Source organism: Octodon degus, unplaced genomic scaffold, assembly GCF_000260255.1.
Source record: "Octodon degus isolate 3935 unplaced genomic scaffold, OctDeg1.0 scaffold00017, whole genome shotgun sequence".
Lineage (NCBI taxonomy): Eukaryota > Metazoa > Chordata > Mammalia > Rodentia > Octodontidae > Octodon > Octodon degus.
Window position 1 is genome coordinate 3,561,027 of NW_004524593.1, and position 10,785 is coordinate 3,571,811.

At 46.9% G+C, this 10,785-nt stretch overlaps 1 protein-coding gene across 1 annotated transcript in view; it reads left to right on the forward strand.

Moving 5' to 3' along the window:
- The first annotated feature begins 2,661 nt into the window (after positions 1 to 2,661).
- Positions 2,662 to 10,785, forward strand: part of Serpinc1 (serpin family C member 1) — a 15,356-nt gene continuing 7,232 nt past the window's right edge. Inside the window, exons 1-4 of the mRNA XM_004626793.2 lie at positions 2,662 to 2,872; positions 4,096 to 4,465; positions 6,983 to 7,198; positions 9,603 to 9,740. Of these exons, the coding sequence (XP_004626850.1) occupies positions 2,847 to 2,872; positions 4,096 to 4,465; positions 6,983 to 7,198; positions 9,603 to 9,740 (750 nt within the window). The 5' untranslated portion in view covers positions 2,662 to 2,846. The remainder of the gene's footprint in view (positions 2,873 to 4,095; positions 4,466 to 6,982; positions 7,199 to 9,602; positions 9,741 to 10,785) is intronic.

Sequence of the window (10,785 nt, forward strand, 5' to 3'; positions counted from 1 at the left end):
TTTTTTTCTGTGCTCTATATGTGTTGTGGCTCAGCTCCCTGAATGGAATCCCAGTACTTGCTGGCCTAAGCAGCATTCTTGTATTTCTTGAGACATAGTCTGAGCAGGCTGACCTTAGACATGCACTCTCCTGTTTCAGCCTCCATGAAGATTGTGGTTGTATGCCACTAGGCCTGGTCAATCGTCTCTCTGCAGTACTAGGGATTGAGCTCAAAGCCTTTGCACTGAACTGAACCCCCAGTCTCTTCTCATTTCTTTAAGACAGTCTCCCTAACTTGCTAAATTGCCCAAGCTGGGCTCAGATTTGCAATCCTAGTGCTCCTGTCTGCCTCCCAAGGCTCTGGACCACACACCTGGCTCAGTTATTCTTTCATCGAGGATGCCTGTGAGTACTGTGGAATCCTTTGGACAATTCCACTATCCGTGGGGCTCCCTGCAATATCTTGCTGAGCCACCAACACTTTAGATGTGGGTCAGTCCAGATGTCAGTCTGCATGATTTCCTACTAGTCAGTAAAGAACTCTCTGCAATCCTTACAATTGCAGCAGCAACTTCCAAATTCTCAGTCACACAGAGGGCTCCAAATGTAATCTCTGCCCACTGTTGCAGTGATTCTTGTGATGCTGTTTCTGGCTAGTTCAAAGAGTGGGTGATGAATAAACCTGCCCTTTGTCCATACTGTAGCTTGAATTTGCTTAATGGCCCAATGACTAGTAAAAGTAACAATACATACAAGCATACTTGGGTTTATTTCCTCTTTTTTTTTTTTTTTTTTTCTCAAAGTTTTATTGACAAACAGATAGCAATGAGACAGTTTCAAATCATATCGGAAGGACAGTTTCAACAAATAATACACTGCATATATTCTTCTTAGTGGTTAATTGCTGTACAAGATGCGGACTTGTGATCCCATTTACAAACACCATTAGAACAAATCATTCTATTCATTAAGAGAATACAACTATATATCTATCCCAACCTCTTTGAATACACATATACAAAATGGACATTCATCGGTATACCCCATTTTTCCTAAGTTCCGTTATTGAATATTATAGGTGTGTAAACTCAGCAAAATATTCTAAAAGAGTCCAGTAGCCCATAATAGCATTGGGTCTTATATTTAACTGGCAATGTCAGAAATTATTGACCTGAGTCCCCCACAGCTCAACCCAACAGCATGGCTTTATTTCTTATATTTCGACATCATACTTTTCTACTGGATGGGGTTTATTTCCTCTTAAGAGGCATTTCATTCACCTAACATGGTGGCACATGTCTGTAATCCCTGCTGCTCAGGAGGCAGGAGGATCACAAATTAGAGGCCACAGTGGGCAAGTTAATGAGAATTTGTCTCAAAACTAAGAAAAAGTGTCTGGGGTATAGCACATGATATTAAGGCCCTTGGTTTCAATAATAGCACATCCTCAAAAAAACAAAAACAAAAATGCAATTGCATGTACGTTTTTCATCTGCCCTATCCTCTGTCTCCTAATTCCCCCATAGAATTTGGCTAAGTATTTTCCCAATTGGCTCCTTGCCCTTAGAGAAATTCTTGGTGTACACCCTTCTCTTGTGTTGCCTCCCAGCACCTCCTGGATAAAGGGAGACTGGTCCATTTGTGGGCCATAGTTTTTTGTACCAGGAATTGAAAGTACAACTTCATGCTTGCCAGGCAGGGACTGTGCCACTGAGCTACATTCCTGGCCCTGTGGGCATAGTCGTGACTACTGTGATATGCCTGGTCCTCTGGCTGCCTCAGCTCTCAGAAGCCTGAAGGTAGCAACTTGCTCCTCCTTCCTCCTGCCCCCAGTAGATAGTAGTGTCTGTCTGTCTGTCTGTCTGCCTGCCTGCCTGCCTGCCTATCTGTCTCCATAAATAAAACTATGAGCAAGAGATTGGGAAGAGCTAGACGGAAAGAGGTAGAAAGCTAGATCGATCTTTCTCTTTCTTTCTTTTCTTTCTTTCTCTCTCTCTTTCTTTCTTTCTTTCTTTCTTTCTTTCTTTCTTTCTTTCTTTCTTTTTTTGAGATAGGATCTCGCTATGTAGCCCAGGTTGGCCTTGAACTATGGCAATCCTCTTGCCTCAGTTTCCCAAGTGCTAGGATTACAGGTGTGTGCCATAAACGGAAATTTCTATACATTCAACTTGTTTTATATTCACCTACAAGGGTCCACCAGACAACTCAGTGGACTAAAGTGCCTGCTTAGGCAAACGCAGGGGCCAGGGGTTCGACTCCCCGTGCATGCCAGCTTCACCCCCGGAAACGCTGAGAAAGCAATTATTAAGACTGGGCGTGGGGTCGCACACCTGCAATCCCAGTGCTTGAGAGGCTGAACACAGGAGAATAACTACGAGTCTGATCTGTGAGACCCTGTAGACCCTGTACTAAATACATGAAAAAAAATCCGCTTATTATATTCACCTACAGTATTTCTACCTCCTTATAGAGTTAACCCAGAAAAAAAAAAAAAAAAAAAAAAAAAGGCCTACCATGTTCTCTTGAGTCAGGTGATTGCATAAGCAAATTTGAGCTCATAACATGTTCTTTTTCCTTTTCGGTAAGTGGAGAGGAGATGAGGGACTGTGTCTGACAGAGGTGGGTCGCGCTTTCCCTAGGCCTGACTGACCTTTAACTTCTCTCCTCATTGAGTAACGCGGGGCTCTATACTTTGCTTAACCCTGGGAAGTGGTCATCAGCCTTTGACCTCAGCCCTCCCCTCCTGACCACATCCATCCCCCACCCCAGCCTCCAGGACTCAGATTTGGAGCGCAGAGCCCGTGTGAGAGGGATTGACTGCTCGGGCAGCGCGACCTCCGTCTGCCAGCCCCGGAGATCAGCGACCATGTTTTCCAGCGCTTCGGGGAAAAGGTAAGAGGGCTGAGCCTTCCCTTTCCACTCTCTGGATGGCTTCGCTGAGCTTTAAAGAACTGACAAGGATGGCCTGTGACACCTTGAGGAGACCGGCCCTCAGCCTGGTGGTCACAGTGACAGACGCACCCCGAGTCCTCTCCCTCCCCCATCCCTCCCACAGCCTGGGTTCTGGGCCCAAGGAGCAAGGGACGCTGCCTTCCTGTGGGTGGGTAGAGGGCCGTGCTGACCACTGGCGCTCCTGCGATCTAGAGGACACCGGAGGAGCCTGCCACAGATGGAAAGGGGGACCAACTGAACCCGGAGGGCCTCCTGGCCCCCTGCCGTTCTTCCTTCCACCGCTGCCCCTGCCCACGAGCTCCGAGCTCCGCTAAACACCAGAGCGCTGTCCAGAGCGCTGTTCTCAGAACCCGCACATGGCTCTGTTTTCATTAGCCCCGCAAGGCGGCCTGAAGCGCCGCGGTGCATCCACCACCGTGTCTCTGCTTAGTGCTTAGCAGACTCCAGGCCCCCTCAAGCCTCCATCTGTGGCTCCAAATGTGCAGGAAACGGAAGACAAGTGAGAGGAGTGGTGGCGCAGGGCTCGGCCTCCCCTTCACCTCCCAGCGCCTGGGATTAGGGCTGCAACTTCACGCTCCCACTTTTTCGAAAGTGAGATGACCTTCGTTTTCATTTCATGACCCCCTTGGTGGGCGCTGTTATTACATACACATTTCGGGAAACACAAAAAGCAACGCAAGAGTGCACCCACTCCAGCAGGCAAGGAGCTGGATCTGAGGTCTGGCTGGGTGAGGATACCGTGGGAGGAACCCAGGGGACTCCCCGCGCTCTTGGCCCCAGGGAAATGCGGGTCCTGCCACACACAGGAAGACAGGCAGGGAGCTCCGAGGGCACACTGTGGGACTTAGGCGACTGCGCTCTGCGAAAGGGAGATCGGGAGCACACGGATGTTGTGGGCATCACTCCCTCTTTCTTCCCCTCGCTCAAAATCTTTCCCAGCCTTTAGGGTCCAGGTTAAAGTTCATTGTTTGAGGGCATGGGCTGTGCTGGCTCCACTTGCTGCCTCCCTCTTCTTTGCGCTTGCAGGAGTCCGGGCCTCGCCCTGGCCGTGTTAGGTGTCCAGCACCAAGGCGGGGCCCTGGGCCTCTGCGGCGGCTGGAATCCCGTGCTCTGGGTAGAGTGGCGCTTCCGTGTGGTTCACCCCAATGTCCTGTCCCCCGTAGGCAGCTGTGTCTTCTCTCTGTGCTGCTCCTCGGCCTCTGGGGTCCTATGGTCTGTCAGGGGAGCCCGGTGGAAGACATCTGCTTGGCGAAGCCGAGGGATGTTCCCGTGAACCCCATGTGCATTTACCGCGTCCCGGACAAGAAAGCAACTGGGGAGGAGGGTGCAGAGCCAAAGATCCCTGAGGCCACCAACCGCCGGGTCTGGGAACTGTCAAAGGCCAATTCCCGCTTTGCCACCACCTTCTACCAGCACCTGGCCAACTCCAAGAATGCCAAGGACAACATCTTCCTGTCGCCCCTGAGTATCTCCACGGCTTTCGCTATGACCAAGCTGGGCGCCTGTAATGACACCCTCAAGCAGCTGATGGAGGTAGCGTCTGCTTTGCCTGCCCCTCAGGGGTGCCTTCCTGGCTCTCTGCCCAGGGATCCCAAAAGCAGCGGGGCACTCTTGGGGCACTGTGAACTGGGGTTCCTCTGAATTGCTCCTTCGTGTGTTCTGATCCTTCTTGAATTTTTTTTTTTTTTTTTAAATAGGGAAGGAATTACTACCTGGATGTCTCTTGCACATCTGAGTTTCCTCTTCTAGGGTCTTACATGGGAGAAGGCCTTACTGGGGGAAGGCTTTACTGCCTCACAACTTTTCTTGTCCATCCTCACTTGTAAACCTATTCATTCATCCATCACGTGTGCAATTCCCTACTCAGCGCCTCCTGTGGGAGGTGAGCTGGGAGGGGAGGCCCTACCTGCCCTTGGGGGGGTGGTGGGCGGGAACCTCCAGCTCACCAGCTCTTGGGACTCAAGACACTAGGACTGTATGAGAAACCATGGGTCCATGGGAGCCCAAAAACTCCTCAATTGTGAAAGAATTTTCTGGCTCTGGGAGGTATGGATCACTTCAGATCAATGATTGGTTTCTTCCTTGTTTTTGTGGGAAGGCAGGCCGGACAAGAAGAAATGACATTCACTACCCATACAGGTATAATAAGTCACAAGCAGACACTCTTGATCCTTCGCCTGCACTTGGCTTGAGTTCCTGGCTGGCTTGCTGCAGGCTGGGCTTTCCTGTGGGAGCAAATTAAGCAGGGAGGGACAGGACCCTTGAAGTCAAAGAAGAGTTTCTCTCTGTTCTGGTGGCCAGTTTCTACTGACCTTTATTAATCTGTTCAGTCCCTGTGATGAGCTAACCTACTCCTTCCTCCACAAGAGAAAATGTAGTTTTAGAAATTCTTCCTGGGCTCTCTATTCTACTAATTTAATTCTTTTGTTTGTTTCTTCAACACCATTTGTTGACCACGGTATCCTTTCCCTATTACGTATTCTTATTACTCCTTGTTGATGAGCAGTTGAGCATGTATTAGGAATTGGGTAGGACATGTCCTACTGTCTTTTCTAGGCCTGTCCATAACCTTTGTATATACCAGTATTGGTCTCAAAGCACGTCTGTAAGCCAGGACACGCGTTTATACCTATGTGGGAGCTTAAATGTGACCCTTTATAAAAAGGACAGAAACAGAGCTGGGGTGTATCCAGTGGTAGAATGTGCCTAGTAATGCAAAGGGTTTGATCCCCAGCAGGACAAAAAACAAACAACATAACAAGAAAACCGAACATTTTCAAGCCACTATTCTCTGTCATATATTAGAAAATTCGTGGGACTCTGGAAATGAAACTCAGCATCAAGCTTTTAGTCAAAACACAGGGTTTTGGGCTGGCCAAATAGCCCAGTGGATTAAAGCACCTGCAAGTGGGCACAGGGGCCAGGGGTTTGATCCTCTGTGGCCTGCTGTGCCGGTTCCGCCCCTAGGGTGCACTGAAACAGCAATTGAGACTGGGCATGGTGGTGCGTGTGCCTGTAATCCCAGCTCTTGGGAGGCTGTAAACAAGTGGATCACTTGTTTACAATCTAGTAGTGAGACCCTGAACACCCTGTAGACTCTTTCCTAAAATACAAAAAAAAAAAAAAAAAAAAAAAAAAAAAAAAAAAAAAAAAAAAAAAAAAGACAAAGCATGGGGTTTTGTTTGGTTTTAGTTTTGGTTCTTTTATTTATTTATTTATTTTTTGTGGAACTGGGGATTAAACTCAGGCCCTTGCGCTTGCCAAGGAAGCGCTTATTCTACTGAGCCATCTCCCTGGCCCCATAGTTTTGGTTCTTGAGACAGAGAATTACTATGTAGTTCAGGGTGGCCTCAAACTCATGGCAGTCCTGCCTCAGTCTCCCAAGTGCTGGAATTACAAGAGTGTGCCATAATATCTAGCTATCATGGTTTTTAAAAAATTGCATACTGACACAAAATCAGGAAAATCAAAATCAGAGAGCAGATAAAATCAAAATGCCTTTGGTACCTTGATACAGAGCTTGGAAGGGCTGGGGAGGACAACCTCACTGTTCTGCGTGGAGGGTGACAGAGGGTTGGGGTGACAGCTCCCACAGCTCTGACGGGCACAGATGACCTCCAGTCCCTTTCAGCTCTGACACTGGTTCCAGGCCTGTTTATTTCCTGGGTAAGGGAGCTGCTGCTTTCTGGCCCAGCCCTACCACAGCTCGTATTTCCATGCTCCAAGAACAGCTGCCCCTGTAGATGCCAGGAAGGTGCTACTACGAGGAAATATGCAAGTGCAGTCCCCTCTCTGTCCCCAGTACCAAGAGGACTTTTCCTGTTCCATTAGGAAAGTGGAGCCCTTCGAGCTTGGATGGCAGCCTGGTCTTGCTGTCCTTCCTTTTCCTTTTGTGCTTCCTGCCCTGTCTTCTCTTTAATCCGTGTACTCATGCTCAAGTGTGAGCCAGGCACTGTGCTTGCAGGAGCTAGAGCTCATGTGCTCCGCTCACCCCTGGGCCACCTGGGCTGCCCCACCACACCCACCACCATTTTCTTTTGGCTTCCACAGGTTTTTAAGTTCGATACCATTTCCGAGAAAACATCTGATCAGATCCACTTCTTCTTTGCCAAACTCAACTGTCGACTCTATCGAAAAGCCAACAAATCCTCCAAGTTAGTATCGGCCAACCGCCTTTTTGGAGACAAATCCCTGACCTTCAATGAGACCTACCAGGACATCAGCGAGGTGGTCTATGGTGCCAAGCTCCAGCCCCTAGACTTCAAGGTGAGTTTCAGGCGCCACCTCTCATCTCTGAGCTCTTCCCATGCACCTGGCAAGTGAGACGGAGAGAGGGTCCCAGTTAACACTGCCCTGCCAGCTGAAGACCAGGGCAGGGCTGGCCATGAGCCACAGCCCTGGATGCCAACTCTTCAGGAAACCTCAGGAGTCAATGGTATGGACAGCTTCAATTGCAGACAGTGCTCTTATGAAGCTGAATAAATACCAGGCCTTCATTCACCCACCTAGTTCAGATATATAACAAAGGCCTACAGGAGAACTTAATCAGTGTGAACAGTTGCTGAGTCACATAAAGGTGGTATATGGTGCATGCTGTGTCCAGCTTGTGGGGCTTCATGAAGCACATGAATCCATTAAGAAGAGGTCTGAGTTCTGCAAAAGGGAGAGATACTAGCGCTATTCAGCCAGTTTCTCAAATTTATTTGAGCACACAGGCACTTCCCTGCTCCTCCTCCCCTTTTAACCCCTGCCATCCACTCACTGATTTCTATAGAGCATGTTTTTGGAAACTCTTGTGAGTTCAGACATTCTGAATTCAGAAAGTCAGAAAACAACATCCCCCTCCCTCCCGTATTGAGAATTGAACCTGGGACTTTGCACTGAGCTTTACCTCTAGCTCTTTTTTTTTTTTTTTTTTTCCTTATGTATTTAGTATAGGGTCTACAGGGTCTCACTACACAGCTTGGACTCATAGTGATCCTCCTGTTTTCAACCTCCCAAGTGCTGGGATTACAGGTACACACCACCATGCCCAGTCTCAGTTGCCATCTCAATGCACCCTCAGGACAGGGCTGCATGGCAAGTCCGGGATCGAACTCCAGTCCCTGCACCCTAAACAGGCACTTTAATCCACTGAGCTATCTGGCTGGCCCTCTTCTATGTTTTGAGACAGGGTCTTTCTAAATTGCCAATGTGCCCATTGTGCCCATTCCAGGCTGAGCCAGAATTTACGATCTTCCTATTTCAGCCTTCCAGAATGCTAGAATTACAGGCATGTGCCAACACACCCAAAATTTAGCTTCTTTTAAAAAGACTTTTCTCCCTGTTTCTTTTTAAATTAACATCATTTTTATTTTTAAATTTATTTATTTTGTTTGCAGTATCATGGATCAAACCCAGGACCTTATGCTTGCCAGGCAGGCACTTACACATTGAGCTGTCTCTCTGACTCCCTTTTTCTTTTTCTTTTCTTATTTCTCATCATTTTTTTTTTGATTCTACTACTTTGCATTTAGTGGGTTTTCCCATAATTTTATTGAGAAAAAAATAGCAATGAGACAGTTTCAAATCAAATTGGTAGGACACTTTCAATAATTTACACATTGCATACATTCTTCCTAGTGGTTATTTGCTGTACAAGATGCAGACATGATATCCTATTTACATACACTATTAGAACAAATCCCTCTATTCATTAAGAGAATGTAACTATGTATCTATCCTAACCATTTTGAATACACAGATACAAAATGGACATTCATCTGTATCCCCTTTTTTGTTTAGTTCCATCATTTGAATATTACAGGTGAGTTAACTCAGCAAAATATTCTAAAAGAGTCCAGTAGTCTATAATAGTAATGGGTCTTCCGCTTGACTGGCAATGTCAGAAATTGTTGACCTGAGTCCCCTACAGCTCAACATAACACCATGGCTTTCCTTTTTTTTTTCCCCCCTAATTTTATTGAGAAATGGCTTTCTTTCTTTCTTTCTTTCTTTCTTTCTTTCTTTCTTTCTTTCTTTCTTTCTCTTTCTTTCTTTCTTTCTTTCTTTCTTTCTTTCCTCCTTTCTTTCTTTCTTTCTTTCTTTTTTTTTGCTTTACTTCTTATATTTTGTTTTTATACTTTTCTGCTGGATGGTTAAGATCAAGGTAAAGCAGGACCTATGCAACAAGAGTTGTAGCTTTTGGATCTGATAAGGTCAGTCAAATCCCCTCAGGATTTATCCTGAGATTCTGTACCTCAGATTGTAGATCCTTCGTCAGTGTCAGCCATGTGGATGAGTCACGGCCATTGCTTGGCCAATGTGCTCTCTGTGAAAGCCTGAGAGAATGTTTTCTCTCCATGTGACTCTCCTTAGGCACACTCTACATCATTGATCACTTTCCTCTTTGGCCCTATAATCTCCTTGATCAGAAAATTTGGGACACTATTGAGCCCTTTTTCTTTTCTATTTCTTTATCTCTTATTCTTTGCTTTATATTTATTAACTACATAAAAATCAACAGTACTATATTAGACTTATGAGGTTTCCTCAGTTTTGGTTAAAGTGATCGCTTCTTAACCAATTGGTGGAAAGAGAAGGGGGGTGAGGAAGAAATCAGATGCTGCAGGGAAAAGAGAAGTCAGTGGACTAGCACAGGTGGGCAGCGTTGCTTTCTCTTTCCCCTCAGGCAAAAGCAGAGCAGTCGAGAGAGACCATCAACAAATGGGTAGCCAACAAGACGGAAGGCAGGATCACCAACGTCATTCCCCAGGGAACCATTGACGAATTCACTGTTCTGGTGCTGGTTAACACCATTTACTTCAAGGTACTGGACCTGGATCTGGACCTGGAGAGAACCCAGTGACTTCCTCTCTTCTTCAGCTCCTGTGCTTTCATCCCTGTGGGCATGATCCGTGCATATTCTGGTGGGCAGGAACGCTTGCTAAGAGCAGAGCATGCACCATGCAGACCCAGCATGTGCAGCTGCAAGGTGTGCATGGCCATGAGCTCTCTGATGCATGACGTGGATCTATAAACACACACACATGTGTATATGTGACAATGTGGTCATTCTTGTGCCATCCATTTAACTCCCTTTGAAATTTGGAACAAAATGCTGGCAATCTAGGTGATGAGACTCACCCTCGTATCTACAGCAGCTTCTCCAGTGGCCTCAAGCTGCCCTCACAGAAACATCCAGGTGCCAGCTCTCCTTTGACTCCGCAAAGAAAGGCTCAGCTCTTGGACCATGTAGAGCAGATGGCCTTGTCTCTCTCAGTTGGGCCAGAGTGTGGAGCACTATTCCAACTTGATTGCTTAGGGAACAAGATAGGAATACGCACATCTCTAATGATCAGGAAGGCCACCAGTCAGGGACATGCTCCATACGCATTCTTCCTGCTGCCTTCCCTGCGGCCAGGTCTTGGGGCTTCCCCTCCCTCGGGAACACAGGGGACTGCATTTCCACAACATTTATTACTTTTTATAGTTTAGAATGAAATACCATTTATTAATTATTTTGGGGACTGGGTGTTGGAGATAAGGTCTCCATATGTAGTTCAGCCTGGCCTTGAACTCATGGTGACCCTCCTGCCTCAGCCTCCCAAGTGCTGGGATTACAGGCCTGTGCCACCACAATCAGTGATCTATCATTGTTACCCTCCTGATTCTCACATCACAAGTGAGAACTTGGGCTACTTATATCACATAAATTCTGACGTGTTTTTTGAGTGTTTGAATTTGAGTGACTACCTGGGATTTTTCTATGCCCCAATTTTTGCATCCATAAAATGGTAATAATGATACAGAAGAGACTGGATAATTAACCTATATAAAATTCTTGGGGCCGGGGAGATGGCTCAGTGGAATAA